Genomic DNA, 23,978 nt, shown 5'->3' with positions numbered 1-23,978 from the left:
ATTCATTCGAATCCCCTTCGATGAAAAATTATATTATATATACATGATTATAATTATTTTTTATGTATATATAACAGATGTCGAACTCTCTTCGGTTAATTTGTATGTTCACTTATGAACCACTTAGTAAAAATCTTGTCTCCGCCACTAAGCACATCCTTCTTTAAAGAAGAAAAAGGTTGTTGTAAATATCTGAAATTCGAGTCTTGAATATGAAGTCGTTTTTAATAGAGAATGTTTTACTCTTGTAGTGAAACTTTTTGATATAAATTCAAATTTATAAGGCTTCAATAGAAGATAGCATATCACGTGTTTTTATTTTTTATTTTTTTTTTTGATATTCGTTAAATCATACGTAAAAATGACAATCCCCCAAAAGAGTGAAACGTACAATCTGTTAAGCACATGGTACACTTAATACAGAGAGCTCATAGTCAAGTGCCATTATTGAAGTACAAAAATCTACAAATACAGTAACGCAGAGAAATCTGACCACTCTCATGGCTTTACTATCATCGAAGGGAGTGGTAGTATCTCTGCCGGTGCTAGTCCTCTCCGGCGCCGCCTTATCCGTCGTATTCCTCTTCTTCCTTTTGTCCTCACCACCACCGTGTAATTGCCCTGTCACTCCGACAACCACCACCTCCGCCACCGTCGGTGGCGACTTCAGATCGGGTGTCGGCGAACGGATCTCGACGTCGTCAGAGGATATAGAATGGGTGAAGAAACAGATCGAAGGTAATGGATTACATATGGCGGAGAATGTGCTACGTAAAGGGATCAACCCTCGTACTCGTGAACAACAGCTACAGGATCTTCTTCAGTATGTGAAATTCTCAATTTGTGTTTTAACATTTTCCATTGCTTGGATTAATATGTGATGGTGTGCTTATGGTGAAGTTTGTGATGTGCCATTTAACTTGGCCTCAGCTCGCATTTATGCATTACAACTTTGAATGTAATGTGCACAAGTAGACGCTTAAACTATAATAAAGTTTAACAAGTAGACACACGTGCTCTACATGGCAAATCACGGGAGATGCTCACGTCCTACATGTCAAATCACTTGAGATTTGCTGCGTAGGAGTTAGACACTTGTGTTTGCTTGAGTGACACTTATGCATAGGAAAAGTTAGAGGGCGTAGATGCCTGAGGCCAAGTTAAAGGGCACGTTTACATATTATGCCTCACAGGAGGTCACTCAACTTGGTAGTGTATTTGCATAAAATTATCAAACTTATTATTCTGAGGTACCGTTTTAGTATTTTTCCAGCCAACTTCACAGGAAATCACAACCATTTCATTAAAGAAAATATGATTTTATCATACATGTGGTATACTTTAGGATGTATGATTGCAGTGAGCTTATTCATAATGACTTAGAATGGAATGCTCTTTATCTTATTTGATCAATTAAGGTAACAACGAAATATGAAATGGAAAGAAACAAACCATGTAACCTTCATCATGATTCACGTTGTGTACTCTGCAGCATAATCTTCTAGTAGCTTTTCAAGTGCTGGAGAAGCAAATCTCTGATCAGAAGCCTCTGAGGCTAAACCAACAGGAAAGATAAATCTTCTTCTATTAACGTCAGTGAAGCGATTTGTTCTAGCAAATGGCAATCAACTGCACTGCATCAAACAATCGATACTAGCATGTTGTGTCTTCAGGTTTTTGGTTTTCGGGAACAACTGTATTTTCAAGAAGTTGATTTACAATGGTCAAAAACCTGTCTAAACCACATGCCTCATATCTATAATAATAAAATAAGATTGTGTTGGTAACATCAAAATAATCTTATTTAATGAAATGGTTGTGATTTGGATTGGGGTGAAGTTGGCCGGACATTGGCAAGAAAGATGATGTATGAAATAATGTGAAAAAAGAATGATCTGTGGCAAAAAGCACATGTCTTTATTGTGATTGCGTGTAAATTCAGTATTTTGTAGAAATTATTGGCAATTTGTGGTTGTACTGGAATTTGTTTCTTCTCTTGGAGTCATAAGTGACATTGGTTAAGGTAGAAAGGTAGTGAGATGAAGTAATTCTGTTTGTGCTGTTTTAGTTTTTTTGTTCATGGTTTCTTTTATAAGGTAATGGATTTTATGCATTTCCACGAGGAGAATTCGTACCATGTCTTTAGTTTAATAAGATATATAATCTAGACGGAAATTAATTTATAATCTACATGATGAGTACATATGACATAGTCTTTGATCTGGAAACTAATGAAGATAAACAAATTGCTTCGGCAAGAGAATAGAGCGCAAGAAGGTAATGTGTCAAAGGTCCCATTTTGTTCTTTCTCATGGAACTGGTTGTTAATTAATAGAAGGATAAGTAGATGGTTGAGAAGACATTGGTACTGTTCATAAATAAAATTACCTTATTTACAAAACAAGATGAATATGATAAAAAAGACATTGCGCTTTGATAAGTGTTACTGTGTTAGTAATAAACAATGAGAAACAAGTACACTTATTTTGGAAGTTTTCTATTTTGTGGTTTCACCATCCTCTCCGTTCATATTCTTTTCCTTGTAAGAAGGAAAATGTGCTTTTAGTACTCTCAATAATAAACATGAAACTAGGCTCTAACGAGAAATTAATATTTATTATAGTTTGTATTTCTTCTCATGATTTCATCACCCTTGTTTTTTCTTTTTGCGTTATAGAAATATAATGCATAGACCCCAACTAGCTTAGGAAAGTGAAGTAGTAGTTATTATAAAAATAATGCATAGACATGTTCGGAGGGCCAGGAAATGGAAATTGTTACTAGGTGCTTCCTCTTGTATGCATCTGAAGTGTTTGATCAAGTGCTAGTGTTTGTAGATACTCAGCAGTAGCTCGGCTTGTATGTTATAACCTGTCTGTCTTTTTCAGGTTCAAGGGCATATCACATTATGAAGGAGAACAAGCAAATAATCACACTGCCCTTCCTTGTCCTGGTGAACTCCTTGTAGAACAGCACCATAGCAATTATGGAGAACCATGGGCAGGAGGGAGGGATGTTTTTGAATTCCTTGCAGAGTCCGCCCATGTAACCCCAAATTCCCAGGTTCTTGAGATTGGTTGTGGGACTCTTCGTGTTGGATTACATTTCATCCGGTATTTGAACCCAGAACACTTCCACTGTCTCGAGAGAGATGAACTTTCTTTAATGGCTGCATTCAGATACGAGCTTCCATCTCAGGGCTTATTACACAAGCGTCCCCTTATCGTTAGAGGTGAAGACATGGATTTTAGTAAATTTGGATCTGGAACTATGTATGATTTGATATATGCAAGTGCTGTTTTTCTTCATATTCCTGATAAACTTGTTTGGTTTGGTTTGGAGAGGTTAGCTAGTAAATTGAAACCTCTAGAAGGTCGAATCTTTGTGTCACATAATATCAAGTTTTGTTCACGTTTGGGAGGAGACGAATGCACAAAGAGGTTGAATGATTTAGGGCTAGAGTACATTGGCAAGTTTACACATGATAGTTTGCTATTCAATCATTATGAAATTTGGTTTGGGTTTAGGAGATTCAGAGGTTGAAGTCGTGTGGCAGCTTGTTTGAAAACCTAGTATTCTCATGTCTAAAGCTGTTGAACATTCTTTTGTTGCAATTTTTTTGCTGGAAAGTTTGGAGTGAAATAGATCTTTGTAGCATTTGTGTGCAAGAGGTACTCCAATTTTCCATATGGAGGTGGATCGTCATTTACCTAAAGCTAACTCCTATACTTGAAGAATCAAGCATTAGCTACAGACGCTGATTATGTGATGAAGCGACAATTTCTTGCAGAAAAGCTGGTATATGGAACAAGGTTGATCTGTATCATACCCGAGTTTGTAACTTGGACTGTATTCTGAACTTCCTAGTTGTAGCAGGCTTTTTCATTATCTGCTATGTTGTGCATTATTTCAGTGAAACAAGTGGCTATTTGTTATTCTTGCTTCTAGATTATGTTTAATGCAATTTAGGATTATCGTCCATTTCCCAGCGTCAAGTGATTAGCAGAAGTCCCTTTCTGTACCAACACTGCAAATGATCTTAGTGGTTCTTGGCATGTGACATTTGCAACACTAGCTACTTCCATCACCATGCTCCATATCTGGCTCATTAACTTGCAGTGAATGAAAAAGTGATCACTTATCCGTATCATTTTGTCCCCCTGCACCCTCCAACCCCTGATTTTACGCAACAGAAAAAAGAGACAATTTGATAGTTGGGTGTCGTAAATGTGAAAAAGAACTCAACAAAACTGAGAATTGAGCGCTTGTTTTAGCCATACATTTATAGAAAATGCAATAACCATGCCGATTATACATAATGGAACAGTTGCAACTTCCCAAAGGAAAGACTCAAATTATTCAAGTATAATCCTTGTATCTTAAAGGTAGTACAGCTCTGCAAGAGTACATCAGTATTAAGCAAATCAGAAAAACTCCAAAGCACTAAGGTTCCAGAACTCTTCAAATTATTGAAAACTGAGATGTCTCAATGCCGATGGACAACCTTAAAACAAATCCACCATTACATGTCAATGCAAAAATAAGAATCTCCATACACAGAAACCAAAGTGCTCAACAATTCTAGTAAACAAATCGTATGCAATATTTCCAAGTCATCCTCCAGCTCATAGTGCTGCTGTTAAGCACATCTATCTCGACTTCACTATTGACGACATTTTCCTTAAGACTGAAGTGTGATCTATTTGTAATGCTGAGAGACCTCCATTACAACCTTGTCCATGAACTGACATTTCTTGTCAAATCCCCACCCTGGGTTGCTCTGTAAGATAGATGACCCTCAGATATTACAGAACAGTGAAAACATAAGAGCAAGTGTCCAGTTAAAAGATGAAACACTCGCAAGACATCATTATCTTTTGATACACGATTACTTTAAGAAAAAAAAAAGAACATCTAATCTAGTAGAACTAAATTAGGATTTTGCAAATGAGCCAAAGATCTTTGATATAAGAACGAAAAGAGAAAGATGATAATGACTGCTAATATTCAAATTGAACACCATAATAGAGGTAGGTAGTCCCACAACATCCAAAGACATACTTCCTCCACAAGAGAGCAAAGTATCCAGAAAACATTATCAAGTATATTAGTTTTAATGGGTTTTCAGCTAAGTTGCTCGGACTCTTCAAAAATGTCGACGGATGCGTGTCGAATCCTCCAATAGTAGTGTATTTTTGAAGGATCCGATACGGGTGCGGCAACATTTTTGGAGAGTCCGAGCAACTTAGGTTTTCAGTGGTCTCTTTTAAAGAGGATGGTATAACTTATAAGTAATAAAAGACTATAATAGTCACATGGTGGGAAGATAACTAATCAATAGTATTATAAAAGCACGAAACTCCAACCTGAAATATTGATAAGACTCTTTTGACCTTCGTAAGGGCATTCCATGTTGAAGAAAATTTTAATAATATATTAATATCTAAAACTCTAGTAAATTCTTTTTGTCCATCCTTTGACCTTTTTAAGTAATTAAAAGACCTTATTATGTATATAGTGCCACTAGGAGCGCAATAACTTGTTAATTATTTAATTTTCAACATTTCCTTGTACCGACGTGATAAAAGCGTAACTCTTTTCAAAGCTTCCAAGTTTTTCCTTCAATTTCCCATGTTTGCATTAGAAACAACAAACATTTCAAAAAACACACTTTCTTGTTTTTTTTGTGTCTTTATATTAGTTTTTATAAGACGAATGCTTCAAATATTATTGCTTTGGATACATATTTTGAACTAACTATGATGGGACACACACGGTACACATAAATAGAGACTAGTACCTAAATAAGAAGACAGTTGATTTCCTAGTCTTGTTAGTTTTTCATTTCTTTATCTTTCATTCTTAGACCAGTTTGCTAGGTCTCGGCATTCAAGTAATGAGCTTTAATTTCCTTGTCTTGTTAGTTTTTCATTTATTTATCTTTCACTCTTAGACCAGTTTGCAAGCTCTCGGCATTCAAGTAATGAGCTTTCATACTATTTCATAGACATAAAATATAACTAAAAGCAAATGACTGTTTCATAATTAATACTTGACCTGTAGAGACAGAACGGCACGATCCGTGAACCGCTTTACTGAATTAGGTGCACTTTCTGGAAGAGTTTTTGCCACTCTTTCCAGCTCTTGTTGCTGTTGCTTTGCTGTTACTACATCTGCTCCGCTGTAGTAATCAACAATCTCTTTCATAAGTGGGACTGTTTCCATTGTTTCTTCGATGACTTGCTGCAAGAAAAAAACATATGTTAAGTCACCTAAAGAAGGTGATCAACAAAGAAAAAGCTACCAAGAGAGCCTGATCTCAAGGAAGGAAAAACTACCAAGAGAATAGCTGCTTCATTGATTCCACAAGAAGCAATAAGACCAATTAAGTTAACAATCTCTTTCCTAAGTGGGACTACAGTTTATTTGCTAAGTGGGACTTTGTTGAGACTGGTTACAAGGAAAAAGGAATTGGGAGATCACGTCGATTCTGGAGCTTACCATATTATTTAGGGGGAAAAAGTTATTCAGTGTTATTTCCACTGTTTGTTACTTGGAAGATGAAACAATGCAAAGTGAGGGTTATTATTTCATGGGTGAAGACATGCAAACGTGTGTTTCAGCAATAACATATAAAGTGATACACACGAGAAGCTGTCAGTTCACTGAATCTCAACTTTGAGAGGTTGGACTAATATCAATGCTGAAATTAGTTCTTTTAATTGCAATTTGATTATTATAGTACTAAGTTTTTATATATTAGGTATTCTAAAAATTCCTTATATTGTTTCACCCCAAAAAAGGCTTGGGCTCATTTCTCGATTTTCACTCCAAGCCTCAATTCAGTGTTGTGAAAGGCGATTGCCATATCGCCTTTGGCAAGAGGCGAGGCGATCTCTGAAAGGCGATAATGGCGTCGCTTTTTGTATTTTTTTTAGCAAAATAAACTGACATCAGTTTGGGGTAATAAAAGTTAAAAGGCAATATTAGGGTTTTATTTGCACAAACCGCGACTCTCTCTCATGAGAGTCACTATTTTGCTGTAGAGGGGCCCCGGTATAACAATGTTTCTTTTTTCTTTTTTTTTAAGTATAACAATACTTCTTTAGGAGTCATTTGGTTGGGAAAAAGTTATCCCGGGATTAGTTATCCCATCATGTATATGGGATAACTAATCCCATCACTATGATGTAAATGGTGGGATAAACAATTCTGGGACTAACTAACACCTCCAACCAAACATGGGATAAAATTATCCCACATTTTATCCCTGGACTATTATTACTTATACCTCAACACCAATTGAACCCTTACAGTCATATGTAGTTGGAGAAGCTGGCAATTATGTAATTTTGAAAAAATCTTCACGAACCAAAGGGCATCACCTATTCCTTTTTGCATATAGGACAAATAATTTTAAGCATACATTGAAAAATGGAACTTTAACACGGGAATTGAGATGGAAGCATTCAAAAGACAGCCGAGGCAACTAAGATTAGTGGGTTATATGCATTGAATTGTCAACTGGAAGTCGATTAAGTCCTCTAGACCATAGGTTTACGAAATTAGTGTTGCTAGTGATGTACCATAAAGTGTTGCTCAAACATCTTAGCCATGCATGAAGCATAGAAGTAATGATGTACCGAATCAATTATTAGAGCACAAAAAGCCAAAACAAAGTGAAGAGCTTACAAGCATATAGAGCGCAAGGATAGACCCACAAATAGAGGAAAAGAAGATATGGTTTACGAATCTATTATTAAGTCAGCCAAGGTTTAGCAGGATTGGGAAAGTATTTAGACCATTCCAAGTTCTAATACGATGTTACGGAATGACGGATTGGCCATGGAGGAAACTATGAGTAACATAATAAATTAATTCAGAGGATCAGAAACTAGTGAAGATCCCATAGAATTCTTTGATCGGTATGAAGATTCCTTGACATAGTTGAGGCAACACAAATATAACAACTAATTATATAACAGAATGCAATATTACAAAAGCAGAAGCAAGTTGGACCCCGATTTACCTCCCACTCTTCTTGATCCTTAATCCCTTCATATGCCATGAGGAATGGCTTCATTTTTTCAAGAGCATCTCGAAGGGAAATTGGAGGTGTCTCTTCAATATCAGGATTGCTTTCAAAGTCTCCCATCAGGTATTCCGGTTCACACTCTATCTGCAGATAAAAGCAACATCAGAGAACTATATAAAGCAACTGAAAGTGCTTGGAAAAAATGAATCTTTCATCAAGTTAAATGTTACCATCATGTTAGTGTGAAGGGCGTCTAGGTAGGCTTCATCCATTGGAGAAGGCAATACTCTGGCACTCACTTCTTCAAATCCTTCAGCCAATATGTTCATATTTTCGGGTCCAAGTTTCTGAGCCAACTTCTCCCCATCAGCATCATCACCAAGATAAAACCCACTCTCTAAACTACCATCCTCACTCTCCTCACGACGATAACCTCTTCCTCTTCCCCTCCCCCCTCTACCTCTCATCGCACCACGACCACCCCTACCTCCAAAACCTCCTCCCATTCCCATTCCCATTCCCCTTCCACCACCACCATCACCTCTAGACAATATCCCTACCGCCTTCTTCACTGCATCCTCCCTACTCAACTTCTGAGGAGGTGGACTACTCGCTCTCTCCCCTGAATCATCAGCAGCTTTCTGCTGCCTCGCCCGGAGATGCCGATTCTCTTCCTTAGGCTTTTCAGATACAGGGGCAGCAGCTGTAGTCGCCGGCTTCCCTCTCCCCGCACCGGTCAATGCTGATATTATACTACTAGAAAGATCCAAATCTTCTCTCGGTTTTCTCGGAGCATCAGAAGAACTAGTATTCAAATCAGCTGTTTCTTCCTGCTTCGCGAAGAAAATCGGTTTCCTCATCGACTGCTGCTGTTGCGACTGAGACTGAGGTGGTGGAGAAAACTGACCGATTCCACCTCGGCCGCGGCCAGCAGGAGGAGGAGGAGGAGTATTAGGGTTATCAACGAAGGAGTAAAATGATGGATTACCTCGACCTCGTCCATGCCCAATTCCAGGCGGTCCGGGTTCGGGTTCGGGTTTGGCTTCATCGGGTTCGGGTTTACCCGGACTGAATCCGAAGTTGGAGAAATCCGAACCTCTACCCCTACCTCGACCGCCGCTGCCGCCGGAGAAAGTTGAAAAGGCGGCGGAAATGGAGGTGGTTGGGGGTCGGCCGATAGAGCAGTGAGAAAGCTTGCTTAAGCTTCGTCTCATTTCTTTCTTAGTGTTAATAATAATAAAAATAATGAGGTCCCAAAGGGGGAATGGAGTAGCAGGGTTTAAGGATCCAGCATACAAGTGTTGGAAGTGGTAAGTTTGGGTTTAGATTTTGAAGAAAATAATTCTACGAGGACTAGTTTTGTAGTATTTTAAATTTTAACAGAAGTTCGGTGATTTGCTATTTTCAGTACACAAGTTTATTTTTGAATAATCCAATCCTAAAAAGATGTAATTAATGTAAGTATCTCAAGGGTTGTCTGATTAATGGATTGTGGTTACTGGTTAGAGTCAATGAGCTATAATAGTAGTAATGTTAGAATTAGTTACATTGGATTTAGCAATTTTGTATTATTTATTTTATTTTATATCTTATATAAGATAATAGTATCCAACAACAACAAACAACCGAGCCTAATCAATTTCTACACGATTTTAAACATGTTTAGCCACTCAAAACAACCAAAATACTATTCCTGAATCCTATAAAAACACAAAGACGTACCAGTTTACTGTTTTTTAATAATCAAACCACCTATTTTCATCACTTACATATTACTGAAAAACACGTCCTCGGCAAAATTATTGTGGATAAAGAAATAAGCTTACAAGGTGTAAGAAACACCATACCAAGGGTGTGGGGTTATCCCGTCGGACTGAGAATCTTAAAAATAGAGCAGAATCTTTTTCAGTTTGTGTTTACAAACAGAGAAAGCATGAGTAAAGTCTTGTTTGGTACCCCTTGGCTTTTCGACAAGTACCTGCTACATGTAGAGGCTTGGGAACCAGGATTAAGAAGCGATTCAGCGGTGTTTAATATATGTGAACTGTGGCTCCAAGTGTGGAGTATTTCTTTACATTGGATGTCACGAGAAGTGGAACGAAAGATCGGACATTCGCTAGGAGGAACAACAGATGTTGTGATCCCAGAAAATGGGAATAGAGAGGGCAAGTACATGCGGGTTAAGGTGATGATGAATATTGATAAAATACTGCCAAGGGGAAAGTTGATTAAATTGGGTCACGAAACAAAATGGGTGGAGTTTAGATATGAGAATATGCCCTGCGTTTGTTACTATTGCGGGATATTAGGACATATGAGAAAACTCGCAGTACAAGGGAAAAAGATGTACGTGCGGGAAACTTGAAAAATAATCAAATTGGTGCGTGGATGAGGGCGAAAAATCATCTTATCGTCAATGAGAATTCAAAACGACAAGAGAGAAATGAAGTTTTAAATAGTAGCGGCCAACATTATATAATAAAGTCAACAAGAATTAGGGATGGAGGAAACAATAATTCGATGCATCAAATAATGGAGGGTACTGGATCCTCGAAAACACATCCCGTAGGGAAGTCGGATAGAGTACATGATATGAAGTTTCAAGATTCAAAAAGGAGATCAGTAACTAGAAAGGAAGGTGAAAATGAATCTAATAAAAATATGGACGTTGGCCACAAACTGTCGCAAAATGAAGATCAAACGAAAGAACGGAACGAACAAGATATGGAGGCAAATATTCCTATTAACGGCAACATGGTTATTGATCTGAGTACAAAAAGTAATAGGGGACGGGGATGATACAACAAGACAAAAAGGAGGAGGAACCCGTATTTACGGATACAAACGCCGGAAGAGCAGAAAAAGAGTTATATATTTTATCGAAAATGGGTTTCGGTGATAGATAGATGAAGGAGCTTTTAAGGAGTACTTTCAGAGAGCTGCGCAAGGAGATAATAAAGGAATCCAAATTAGTAACAACAAGCAAGAGCAGCCAGCAATAGCCCAAATCAAGTCGGAAACGACGAACTCTTAGGTATTAAAGCCTAACGTTCCTACTTCTATTATACCTACTTTAATAAATGTTCCAGTTGAGGTGAGTAAAGGAGGAGAAGATAATGTTATGGCTGTATGATTGGATAACAGCACTGCTAGTAAAGGAAAAAAAAGAACTGGAAAAGAGTAGAGAAAGGAACAGGGTGTACGCTTAATAGTATAAGGGCTAATTCAAAAAATAACTTATTTGAGGTGGTAGTGACTAATTTAGGTACCAAAAATCAGGGTTATAAAAGATAGGTGGAGAATAATGAAATGTTAGAAGTAGAGGTTAAAAAATTTAAAACTGTGGTGGAATGGGAGGCCAGCCCGAAATGGCTCCCTTCCCCTAAATGAAGACGATGGTGTGGAATTGTCGAGGCCTGGGGGTCCCTTGACAGTTACCTTTTTGAAGGAGACGATAAGTCTCCACTCTCCGAGTATAGTGTTTCTAAGCGAGACTAAGAATCAAGAAAACGTGTTGCGAAGAGTTCAGAGGCATTTGAATATGTATTATGCAATTATTGTGGATCCGATTGGACTAGCAGGAGGGCTATGCTTGCTCTGGAATGACAAAGTGCAGGTATGTCAACATCACTCTACTTCATTTTACATTGAAATGTATGTGCATGATATAACGGTGAATAGTAAGCAATGGTTTGTGTTTGTATACTTAAGCACGGATAAAGCTATTCGTAGGAATCAATTACAAGAACTTTGCGGCAGATATAATAGTTGGGGACCAATGTGGGTTATGGTTGATGATTTTAATGACATTAGGGATGATTCTGAGAAAATAGGTGGTAGAGTTCGAGATGAGTCTTCATTTACAGATTTTAAAAACTTCTTACGGGAGATTGGCGCTATTGACTTAGGTTTTAATGAAAAACCTTGGACTTGGTGGTGTTATAGAGAAAACGATGGGATTATTCAATAAAGATTAGATAGAGCTTTATGTTCCCCTGAATGGAGACTTCAATTTAATCAAGCGAACATCAACCATCTAGAAACGGAGGCTTCTAACCACTCGGCATTACTTATAAACTCTGAACCTAGCCCTATAAAAAGGAAAAAAGATTTTTTTTTGATAAAAGGTGGAGCAAAAAAAAAGAAGTAAATACAGCGATTGAGCAAACGTGGAATAGAAGTGTAGAAGGTAATAAGCAATCTATTATGAGTTTCAAGTTAAAAAAGTGTAAATTGCGCTACTAGCTTGGCTTCGAGATGGTAAGGGTAATTCTAGGAAAAAAATTCAAGGGATTAAGAATAGGATTGCTGATCTAAAAAGTGACATTAGACCTTTTGATATTACTATTCTGAAGGAGCTTAAGAAAGAATTAGGCAAAGCTTATAAAGATGAGGAAATCTACTGGAAACAAAAGTCTAGAGCGTTATGGCTTCAAGAGGGTGATAAGAATACTTCGTTATAAGAATACTTCATTCTTTCATATGAAGACCATCCAAAAGACGTAAGTGTAATAAGATTAAAGGCTTTCAACTAGAAGATGGAAAATGGATCTCTGAACATAAAGAAATTGTGCTAGAAGTACAATGTTTTTATAAGAATCTTTTTACTACTTCTAGACCATCCGGCTTTAACCCTATTCTGACTTTAATTCATCCAATAGTTGATAATGATATGAATGATAATCTGATTAGGGAGGTTACGAGTGAGGAGATTAAAAAGGAAACGTTTGATATGAATCCCCTAAAGGCGCCAGGAGTGGATGGTATGACTCATTTTTTCTTTTAAAAGTATTGAAATATTTTATCAAGAGATATATGTGAAGCGGTTAAAAGTTTCTTTGGTTCAGGGCATCTAATTCACTCTTGGAATCAAACTCTTATTACTCTAATACCAAAAATAAAAAAATCCTAGCGATATAAGCCAGTATAGACCCATTAGTTTGTGTTCAACGGTTTACAAAATTATTGCCAAGATTATAGTTGCAAGAATTAAAAGATACCTGCCTACTATTATTTCCCCTAACCAATCGACTTTTATTGGCAAAAGGCAGATTGTGGACAATGTGGTTATAGCACATGAGTTCATTCATATGTTGAAGAATAAAAGGCGAGGAAAGGATAAGTATATGGCTCTAAAGTTAGATATGGCCAAAGTGTATGACCGAGTGGAATGGACTTATTTACAAAAACTAATGACAAAAATGGGTTTTCATAAAACTTTTGTTAGTTGGATTATGCAATGTGTTACTAGCCCTACTTATAAATTTAATATTAATGAGCAGGTAGCAGGGGAGGTGACTCCTACAAGGGGCTTAAGACAAGGGGATCCTTTATCTCCATATTTATTTCTTATGTGTGCGGAAGGATTATCTAGAATATTAAACCAAGAGGAAGCGAATGGAGATATTCAAGGGTTAAGTTTGATTAGGAGTGGACCGACGATTAATCATTTGTTTTTGCTGATGATTCCATTATATTTTGTAATGCTAATATTCAAAATGCTTCGAATATTTCTGATATTCTTAAAAAATATGAAGATTGCTCGGGTCAAAAAGTAAACTTTTCTAAATCAGCTATTTTCTTTAGTAAAAATACTTCTGAAAGTGAAAAGGGTGAAATTATCGCAGCAATAGGGCAGCTAAGATCTACTGATCTTGGGATGTATTTAGGCTTACCGACAGTAGTAGGTAAATAAAAAAAAAGAATGTTGGATTTTATTAAGGATAGATTTAAAGCAAAAATTAAAGGTTGGAAACATAATTTCTTGAGCCCTGCGGGTAAGGAAGTAATGCTTAAATTCGTTTTATCGGCGATACCTTCTTATGATTTATCATGTTTTCAATTTTCTGATAATTTGTGTAAAGAGATTACCACTATTTTTTCCAATTTTTGATGGGGACAAGATGAGAGTAGGAGAAACATGCATTTTGAAAAATGAGAAAACCTTTGTATTGCTAAATCGTATGGGGGTATAGGGTTTAGAGAGTTACAATCATTCAACCAGGTCCTGTTGGTTAAACTAGCTCGGAGAATCTTAACCCATGAAGATTCTCTTATTTCTATAATTCTTAAAATTAAGTATTTTCAGAATACTTCCTTCCTCAAAGCTACTTCCTCTTCTACTAGTTCTTGGGTATGAAAAAACATCATTTGGGGAAGAAACCTTTTACAAAAAGGTATTAGATGGAGGTGGGATTCGGAGATAGTATAAAGGTTTGGACTGACCCTTGGATACCCAACGCATGTGGTTTCAAACCTAGGTTCTCTCAATCTCAGATGGACTTAGAATTATAGGTGAATGACCTTATTGATCATAGAAACCATACTTAGAAGCTTCAAGAACTTTAGAAGAGGTTTGCTACAGAGGATATAAATGGCATTTTATCTATCCCAATCTCTAGTACTGGATCTCCAGATAGAATCATTTGGCATCACACTAAGTCGAAAATCTATGAAGTGAAATCTGGTTATCATTTGGCGAAGGAAATTGATAGAAGCAGCATATCCAATAGTGATAGACCTCAATCAAGTAATCAGTCCTTTTCTAAAAAATTCTGGAATTTTTTATGGTCTATGAATTTCAAAAATAAGTATAAACACTTCATTCGTAAATGTATCCTGAATGTGCTTCCTATGAATGATATGATTTCTAAAAGGCTAAAAAATAATTGTGATGTCTATAAGAGTTGTGGTGAGGAAAGTGAAACTATTGAACATATGCTTTTTAGATGTCGAAAGGCTCAGATGGTTTGGAAAATTTGTCCTATTAAATGGCCAAACATCGAAAATATCACAGGATTTGCTAGTTGGTGGAAAGAACTTTTTGATAATACTAATAAATATCCCGATTCTATTGAGTTAATTAAATTAAGTGTCTCTATAATGTGGCAAATTTGGAAGGCTAGAAACGATAGGAACTTTAATGGGGTAATCTATGAATCTAATGAAATTGTAAACAAGGCTCTTTTTGATTTTCAGGAATATGAAAGTAATTCACTTGCTACTCCTTCTCTCACATTGGGTCCTGACCATACTACTAATAATACAATTATTGTAGAACAAGATTTTGTGGTTATGTTTGCAGATACTAGTTTACAAAAGGAGAAGAATATGGCAAGCATTGGAATGGAAGCTATGGATAGCTCTGGAAATTTGCTTCAACCCCTTGGCTCCCCACTTCAATTTGTTGGGAAGACCATCATTGCAGAAGGGCTTGCAATTCGGATTGCATTGGAAAAAGCTCAAGAAAATAGATGGACAAAGGTGCAGATTTTATCAGTTGCAAAGAATGTAGTGGACATGGATATGAAGAGGAGTGTAGCTTCATGGGAGATAGATACCACGTGCGAAGATATATGGAAGCTAATGAGGATGTTTGAAGAAGTTTCAGTTATATATATTCCTAGATCTTGGAATATGATAGCGCACAATATGGCTAAATTCTCATTTACATTGGTAGACAGATTAGTGTGGACTTCTTGTTTTCCTTGTTGGGTTGTCAAAGATGCTTCTGCATCTTTTAACTCTTTAAATTCGTCTTTGCATTAATAAAATAAGGGTTTTCGTTAAAACAAAAAAAAGTTGGCCATAGGTAATAATCTATGTCACTAAATACCATTGCGTGAGGAGGGCCTAACCCATCTGCCTGCTCTGACTATATACTAAATACATGCAAGTCGAATCTTGATTTTCAGAATTCAAAAGATAAGGGGGGAAAAGTAGGTAGAGGAAGCAGTCAACTCATTATATCATGACATGAAGATTGCAAGTTCTAATCTTGTTGTTGTCCAGAGTAAAAGGACGATCATCCCAACTTATCTATAAAATGGGGCTAGTGTTTTGTATTTATTAATTCCACCTTTTGGTAGCATGATAATAGCGTGTTGTTAGAATTAGTATGTGATACATTCCAATCATTTATTAGATATCTATTACCTTTTATCGATATAAGTGTTGAATAACTTTATTCGCTAAAATTTAAGCAACTTAAAAGAAGTCACCCAAATATTTTCGGTCATTGCTGAGATTCGAACTGTGATCTCCTAACATTATTTAGTAACAACTTATAGTTATTTTATGAAAAATATTATCCGCAAAGTATTTTCTAGTGTTTTGTGGAACAGTACTGTTTGCAACAAATTTTTGTTAAGTGAAAATTAACTGCAAGCAAAAATAAAATAAACAAAAAGAATGATTTTATTTAAAGTAATTTTGTGGGTACAAGTCCGTTATTCTCTTGATTCTTCTCTCCTAAGATTTTCCGTAATTCGAGGGCCTTTGTAGCGTAATTCTCGAACTTCCGGATGATTTAAGCCTCCCAAAAATTTGTTTGGATCTCCAGGAATCGTTTGACAGCACTTCGTCTTGTCGAGTTGACCTTCGGGCAAAACTCCTTTAGTCGATTCGTTGAAGAACTGTGTAGTCAATGCAAAAACTTCCTCCAATGCTTGCCGAATCACCTCAGAAAATTATGTAACCCTCCTATTTATAGTTGTTGGGGGTAGGCAGTCCAAGTGTAAATAATCTCTTCTGCCTCCTTCTGATTGGTCTATTCAATTTTCAAGCTTATCACAAATGTTATATGACAAGGTTGCTTGTGATTGGCCAAAAACATATCATTTAGGACACTTGGCGATTTTTCATTGGCTCTTGAATTTGACTTGGATTGCCACCTTATTTGATTGTGGGGCCTTGCCTCATTGGTCTTTAATTTGACTTGGATGCCACGTCATTTGACACGTGGCATGAGTTTGGGCCTCAAGGTGAGATGAACCTTGATGACGAATAAAACGGGTTTATAGCCCAAACTAATTTTAGACCCAATAAAATATGGATCAAATCCCAATTTTATATGAATTTGACCTAATAAATTTTACGTGTCTACAGATGCCCCCTACTCCAAGGCTCGTCAAGGTGTTTGATTTGTCGAACCAGTTAGAGACGAGATTTGAAGTATTTGTGAAGCCCTATATTTTTTTTTAAGACTTAAGCATTTTATCAACGTCTGACTCCTCAAAGTCATGATTATCCGTGTAGAATAATATGAATCCAGTGTAAATTCTGTTTAAGACTAAATATATCCAAACCATGTAGTCCTATATCGAATTTTAATAGGATTTATTAATGATGCTATCCTACTTCAAAAAGATTAGGAATTTGAATTATTTTGGACACTTAAATCTTGTTGAAGACAACTTTGTTCAGCAAATTCCTTTTTAAAATAAATTGAGGCCTTTCAGAGTCTATAAAAGGACATCAATCAGCCTGAGCAGAAATTCAACTCCCGTTCTTCTCCTCTTTTTGCTTTTTTTTTTTCACAATTGAGCTTTTGGCACTTTGGCGCGTCTGTAGAAGAAGCTTCATAACGCATCGTGGAAGTGTCTGAATCACAAACGGCTTGTAGTGTTGGAAAGTAGACTCGCAAGGCTACGTTCTACACGAAAATCATGCTCATCTTATCACCAAATCTGCCCAGGTATCGTCTCAAAATCAGACTTATAGTTCTGTTCCATCACTTTTTTCTTGTTTTGTGCAGTCTCACGAAAACTCTTATATCTTGACTTAGGAATATCGAAATCAGGCTCCATTTTTTACATTAGAAACTAGACTCGTAGATATACATCTCACATGGATACCACAATCCGATTGCATCCAAATCATCCCAGATATCGCTCCAAATACGGCCTTCTAATCTTGATCTGCTAGTTACTTTAGCTTTACGCAACGTCACGAGAAATTCCATATATCAACGTGGAAATATCAAAATTAGGTTCCATTTTTTGCATCGTAAAGTAGATTCTCACAGATACATCTCACATAGAAACCACCATCAAATTGCATCTGAATCTTCCCAGATATTGCTCCAAAAACATTCTTCTAATCCTGGTTCGCTAGTTATTTCAGCTTTACGCGGCGTCACGAGAAATTCCATACCTTGACGTGAAAGTAACATAATTAGGTGCCGTTTTTTGCATTGGAAAGTAGATTTGTAGATCTATGTCTCACATGGAAACTACAATCAGATTGTATCCTAATTGTCCCAGATATTTCTCCAAAGCCAGCCTTCTAATCTTGGTTTGCTAGTTATTTCAGCTTTGCGCAGCGTCACGATAAATTCCATATCTCGACGTGGAAGTATTGAAATCAGGTGCCATTTTTTGCATTGAAAATTAGATCTGCAGAGCTACATTTCACATGAAAACTACTATCATTAAACTTCTATATTTTTTCAGATTCTTTTTTGAAGTTGCAGCCTAAATCTTGTTATACTCTACTTCTCGTCAGATTTCGATACTTCATGAATTTCTTCTTCTACTTCAAGTTTTGGGACGCATCACTTTTGTAGTTTGGTGAAGGTTGAACTAGAGCAATATTCAAAGTACCACAAGTTTTTTTACTTGTCGAGAAGACTTCATTGCTTAGAGATAATAAAGAGTCCTTTTGTTTTAAAGATGACATCTTCAAAGGACTCCAAATATGCATTCAAGCTTCATACTTTTCTTTATTTTTTTCTTTTACTATTTTTTTTGTAGATTCGTTGACAGTTTAGACACATACGGGCCAAGAGTGATTTGACTTGCAATTTAAGATCATGCATCAGTGAGTAGTTTGATTTGCAGTTTAGGCTCGTGCGTTGAGGAACGACTTGACTTGAAGTTTAGGCTCGTGTATCGAGGAGCATCTTGACTTGCATCGAGGAGAATTTTGACTTGTAGTTTAGGCTCGTGCATCAAGGAGCATCTTGACTTGCATTTTAGGGAGGAGCATCATGCAATTTATGCTCGTGCCTTAAGGAGCATTTTGACTTGCAGTTTAGGCTCGTGCATCAAGGAACATTTTGACTTGCAGTTTAGGCTTGTGCATCAAGGAACATTTTGACTTGCATCAAGGAGCATTTGACTTGCAGTTTAGGCTCGTGTATCAAGGAGCATCTTGACTTGCATTTTAGGCTCGTGCGTCGAGGAGCATTTTGACTTGCAGTTTAGACTCGTGCATCGAAGAGCATCTTGACTTGCATTTTAGGCTCGTGCGTCAAGGAGCATTTTGACTTGCAGTTTGATTCTTCGGGTCGCTTTGACTTAGGGAGTTCAATGACTTCTTTGGCTAGTAACTAGTCCATAATTCCAGGAACATCAGAGTCAAAAAAAGGATATACCCTTGTTTGTAACTCTTTCAAGGTTGGTTGATTTTCTTCTTCTTGCATTTGTTGCTTTGGAGCTTTCTCTTTCAATTTTTTGTCTTGTGGAAGCCTTCTTAGAACTCAAAGTCGTCACCATAGATTCCCCAATTTAATTCTCTGACGAGTCGTTGAATTTTGTGACTTCTTTTTTAGGATAAAAAATAGGTGACACCATTCTATGACTTGCTATGCTTAACTCCATGTCATGAGCGTGCGTAGCTAATTCTTCAAAGGTTTGAGGCTTAATTCCTTGGAGGATATACACAAGGCCCCAGTGCATCCCTTGAATGCAAACTTCACCCGTGGAAGTTTTAGAAAGTTGATCCTTGCAATCAAAGCTCTATGTTCGTCAACGATTTATGTAGTCCACTATAAACTCATCTTTACTTTGTCTTGTGTTTGTTAACTCCATCATGCTGACCGTACGTCGGGTGCTGTAGAAATGATTTAGGAACTGACATTCTAGTTGCTCCCAACAATTAATTGATTCAGACTCCAAGTCCATGTACCAATCAAAAGTGTTGCTTTTCAAAGAGCAAACAAATTGCTTGACAAGAAGATCACCATGTGTGCCAGCACTGCTACAATTCTCAACGAAATGAGCGATGTGTTGCCTTGAATTTCTCTTTCCATCAAATTGTTGAAACTTTGGCGGTTGATATCCAATTGGCATCGGTAAGCCCTCGATTCGCTTAGAATACAGATTTGAGTATGAACTGTTAGAGTAGCAACCGAAGTAGACTGTTTCTCTTTTTGAGATTTAGTCTTGCTAGGTGACTTATCGACATCCTTATTTTGTGGAGTAAAGTCGAGTGGATAAGCAGGGTCATGGCTCGATTCTCCAAGGGCGAAGGACTCTAACTTGTCCATCAGTTGAGCGATTTGAAGATCTTTATCCTCGACAGATTGCTTCAAAACTTCAATGGTTTGTTCCATTATTGCGAACTTCTCATCCATATCAGTTGCGTCGGCCATCAAGGCGTTGACCTTTGTTGAGGCTGGTGAATCAGTTGAATCTTCAGATTCACTAAAATTGACGCCAACCTGAGAGAATTCATCGCATAGCAAGGACGTCAAATTGCCCCCAGGAGCTGCAGCTTCAGCCGTCATATAAGATTTGCTCTTTTTTGCCTTCTCCAAAGAAGTAAAGTATTTAGATTCGTCCCAACCACTGATCTTAAATTTGCGTCGAGTGAGGGGACCAACAAGGCTGAGTTCATCAGATGTGGCAGTAGCAGAGTTCTTGCATGAGACATCTTTTGTATTTTTGAAGTCCATAGCAGTAGTTGTATTTGATTTGCAGGAAGAAAAGATGGAGAGCAGAACTTGTCCCAGGGCGTGCCAAAATTTGTTCGCAACAAATTTTCGTTAAGTGAAAATTAACTGCAAGCAAAAATAAAATAAACAAAAAGAATAATTTTATTTAAAGTAATTTTGCGGGTACAATTCCGCTATTCTCTCGATTCTTCTCTCCTAAGTTTTTCCGTAATTCGAGGGCCTTTGTAGCGTAATTCTCGAACTTCCGGATGATTTGAGCCTCCCAGAAATTTGTTTGGATCTCCAGGAATCGTTTGACAGCACTTCGTCTTGTCGAGTTGACCTCCGGGCAGAACTCCGTTAGTCGATTCGTTGAAGAGCTGTGTAGTCAATGCATAAACTTCCTCCAATATTTGAAGAATCACCTCAGAAAATTATGTAACCCTCCTATTTATAGTTTTAGGGGGTAGGCAGTCCAAGTGTAAATAATCTCTTCTGCCTCCTTCTGATTGGTCTATTCAATTTTCAAGCTTATCACAAATATTATGTGACAAGGTTGCTTGTGATTGGCCAAAAACATGTCATTTGGGACACTTGGCGATGTTTCATTGGCTCTTTAATTTGACTTGGATTGCCACCTCATTTGATTGTGTGACCTTGCCTCATTGGTCTTTAATTTGACTGGGATGTCACGTCATTTGACACGTGGCATGAGTTTGGGCCTCAAGGTGAGATGGACCTTGATGAAGAATAAAACGAATTTATAGCCCAAACTAATTTTAGACCCAATAAAATATGGATCAAATCCCAATTTTATATGAATTTGACTTAATAAATTTTACGTGTCTACAAGTACCAAAAAATAAAAAAAATGTTAACAAAGATTCATAGTAACACTACATCATCTTGATGATTTTTTAGTTTTATAGTTTGATGATTTTTTTTAGTACTAAAGATTGATAGCGTCTAAATTTAGTTAAGAGTATTAGTATGACGTTAAGAATTGTGATACTTGTGAATGAAAATAACATTTTCCGGATAATGAAGTCATCTTTTCCCCGTTGATATTAACAACCACAAATCATAGAAAATGACTTAAATTATTTTAATTAAACTATATATTTTGATTGGACCAAACACACCCCATATTTGTTCATTTTTCTAATATTATCCTTTCCATGCGTCTTTAAATAGCAACTCTATATCTACATTTATATGATAGCATCAGCTTGGTATAAATTTAGCAGCTAAGTTAGCTAATATGGATTTTTCAAGAATCACTCTGCGTCCATATAGATCAACGGATGTTGATGATCTCCTCTCATGGGCATCCGATGATCGCGTAATCCGGTCCATCCATTTTACTAAGTTGACTTCCAAGGAAGATGCATTGACCTTCATCGATAAATCTACCATCCCATGGCGTCGATCCATATGCGTCGATGATCGTTCGATAGGGATCATGGTGGCCCGACCTGGATCGGGAGATGACAGGTGTCGAGCAGAGATTGGATATGCGCTAGCGGTCGAGTATTGGGGACAGGGGATTACACCAAAAGCAGTGAAAATGGCCATTCCTTTAATATTGGAGGAGTTTCCTGAAATAGTAAGGCTACAAGCATTATCTGATGCTGAGAATAAAGCATCACATAGGGTGTTGGAAAAGGCTGGGTTTATAAAAGAGGGCATGTTTAGGAAGTATTTTTACTTTAAAGGTGAAATTAAAGATGTTGTACTTTATAGTTTTCTTTCCACTGATCCTATACCTTCATGAAATTTCAACATCTGTGATTTCGACATCATTAGTGTTTTCTATGGTCTCTCGGAGACAACCTTTCTATCCAGATACAAAAATATTGCCTATTAATTTGGTCAGACTCTCTGTACGATATTATATTGAGTATATTATTGTTATTGGCGACCGACTTGTTATTTATATGATTTTCTTCTGTTGTATTGATCCATACTATTGGTTTCTCTTAATTCTTCACCAAATTGGCTGCAGAAGCTAGAACTATATGTGGTTTATAAATGTGCTGAATGGCTTTTAGCCCTTTTGATTGGATCCAAGGGGTGTCAAATAGGCAAATAGATTGAATTTACACACGATGCGATTAAGATAAGTCGAGTTAATAAAAGGAGATATAGTTGTTACCATTAAAAATATCAGCATATTTTAGGTGATTAACTTAACTACCTAATAGATCATTTAGAGCACATGTAAAAAGAGCTCCAAAATATGAATCGAAAGTGTATAATCAAAATACTTAATTAGGAGTTGAGGTGTTGAACTAAACAGGACTTAGTTCGAATATTTAAACAGAATATCCTGCCAATTAAATTTGACATCGCGCGATTATTTTGCCTTTCCTATTTCAACATAGATAGTAGAAGGTATGGACAAAAATATGGTATGGCCAAAGCTCGACTTGTTTCAAGCTTATCCTCTAGTATTTGGATATGCATAACCCATATTTGCACGACTTTCAAGCAGAACTTTTGGTACTTTTTGTAAGAATGCCGTTTGTGAATCCACTCCGAACAATTATTTCATTAAAAAGGACATAAACCCCATCCTATGTATAAAGAATTTAACTCCTGTATAATGTCATTCGTCTCGCAAACAAATTTATGCGTTAGGAACTCTAGAACTTCATCAATGGAGTCTTCAAGAATTAGTTTACGTCCATTCAGAGAGACGGACGTTGATGATGTGTTGTTATGGGCAGGCGATGCTCGAGTAACTCGGACCACCAGATGGGAGGCTTTGAATTCGAAAGAAGAGGCATTGAACTTCATCAAGGAAGTGTGTACACCTCGCCCTTGGCATGTAGCCATTTGCATCGATGATCGGTGTATTGGATTCTTCTGGGTACTCTATCCAGGATCATCAGGTAATGACAAGACGAGAGCAGATATAGGTTTTGCGATTGCGTTTGAGTATTGGGGGCAGGGGATTGCTACTACGGTACTCAAAATGGCAATCCCTCGTGTATTCAATGACTTTCCTGGAATAGTAAAGCTTCACGCTTTCGCTATTTTGGACAACAGGGCTTCTCATAGGGTTTTAGAGAAGGCTGGGTTTATCTACCAGGGTTCAGTAACTATGCATGGCAATTTCAAGAAAAATGTAAATGTGAGGGATTTTGTAATTTATACTTTACTATCCACAGATTACATTCCTCAAAGTTCATGAATTTGTTTCCTAGGGCATTTGACTCTCCATATTTATGTACTACTATTGTGTAAAAGTTACTTGATACTTCCATGTAAGAAACTACCCCTACATTACATGAATATGGTTGTCAACTAGAAGAACTCTGATCTTTTTTTAGAATTTCTGGCCCTATCACTACTTTCCAAGTTTCAAACTGAAGCTTTGGACATGTCTTTAAGTCATGCAGCCTAGGATTTTCAATCTGAATTCCCAATTGTGATGATTCGGACAGAGTAAGCAAATCACAAGTAAAAGAAAACAAAGACAACAAATACATTTTACGTGGAAAC

The 23,978-nt window shown here is 37.0% G+C and overlaps 4 protein-coding genes across 4 annotated transcripts; 3 read left to right on the top strand and 1 right to left on the bottom strand.

Moving 5' to 3' along the window:
* The first annotated feature begins 299 nt into the window (after window positions 1-299).
* Window positions 300-3,981, top strand: LOC107864677. The gene is made up of 2 exons (XM_047394604.1): window positions 300-823; window positions 2,889-3,981. Exons 1-2 carry the CDS (start codon window positions 501-503, stop codon window positions 3,541-3,543), a joined length of 978 nt encoding a protein of 325 aa, XP_047250560.1. The 5' UTR covers window positions 300-500; the 3' UTR covers window positions 3,544-3,981.
* A 353-nt stretch (window positions 3,982-4,334) lies between these two features.
* On the bottom strand, window positions 4,335-9,591 carry LOC107864676. The gene is made up of 4 exons (XM_047394603.1): window positions 8,266-9,591; window positions 8,030-8,179; window positions 6,058-6,243; window positions 4,335-4,780 (listed from the first exon to the last, which is right to left on the bottom strand). The coding sequence occupies exons 1-4, from the start codon at window positions 9,247-9,249 to the stop codon at window positions 4,700-4,702; spliced, it is 1,401 nt and encodes a 466-aa protein (XP_047250559.1). The 5' UTR covers window positions 9,250-9,591; the 3' UTR covers window positions 4,335-4,699.
* An 11,922-nt stretch (window positions 9,592-21,513) lies between these two features.
* LOC107866653 (uncharacterized N-acetyltransferase p20-like) lies at window positions 21,514-22,392 on the top strand. The gene has a single exon (XM_016712678.2). The coding sequence runs from the start codon at window positions 21,733-21,735 to the stop codon at window positions 22,243-22,245; it is 513 nt and encodes a 170-aa protein (XP_016568164.1). The 5' UTR covers window positions 21,514-21,732; the 3' UTR covers window positions 22,246-22,392.
* Window positions 22,393-22,532: 140 nt separating this feature from the next.
* Window positions 22,533-23,780, top strand: LOC107866652. Its single transcript, XM_016712677.2, has one exon. It carries the CDS (start codon window positions 23,050-23,052, stop codon window positions 23,665-23,667), a length of 618 nt encoding a protein of 205 aa, XP_016568163.1. The 5' UTR covers window positions 22,533-23,049; the 3' UTR covers window positions 23,668-23,780.
* Window positions 23,781-23,978: the final 198 nt, after the last annotated feature.

The sequence above is a fragment of the Capsicum annuum genome, chromosome 8 (assembly GCF_002878395.1).
Source record: "Capsicum annuum cultivar UCD-10X-F1 chromosome 8, UCD10Xv1.1, whole genome shotgun sequence".
NCBI lineage: Eukaryota > Viridiplantae > Streptophyta > Magnoliopsida > Solanales > Solanaceae > Capsicum > Capsicum annuum.
Note: the sequence above shows the minus strand (reverse complement) of the source record. Positions and strands in the feature narration are given on the sequence as shown.

Coding starts and splice junctions, on each gene's coding strand:
- LOC107864677 (XM_047394604.1), top strand. CDS start 501: ATGGCTTTACTATCATCGAAGGGAGTGGTAGTATCTCTGCCGGTGCTA. Junction 824..2,888: donor CAGCTACAGGATCTTCTTCA/GTATGTGAAATT, acceptor TGTCTTTTTCAG/GTTCAAGGGCATATCACATT.
- LOC107866653 (XM_016712678.2), top strand. CDS start 21,733: ATGGATTTTTCAAGAATCACTCTGCGTCCATATAGATCAACGGATGTT.
- LOC107866652 (XM_016712677.2), top strand. CDS start 23,050: ATGTATAAAGAATTTAACTCCTGTATAATGTCATTCGTCTCGCAAACA.
- LOC107864676 (XM_047394603.1), bottom strand. CDS start 9,249: ATGAGACGAAGCTTAAGCAAGCTTTCTCACTGCTCTATCGGCCGACCC. Junction 6,244..8,029: donor AGGATCAAGAAGAGTGGGAG/GTAAATCGGGGT, acceptor TTTTTCTTGCAG/CAAGTCATCGAAGAAACAAT. Junction 4,781..6,057: donor GTGCCGTTCTGTCTCTACAG/GTCAAGTATTAA, acceptor TCTATCTTACAG/AGCAACCCAGGGTGGGGATT.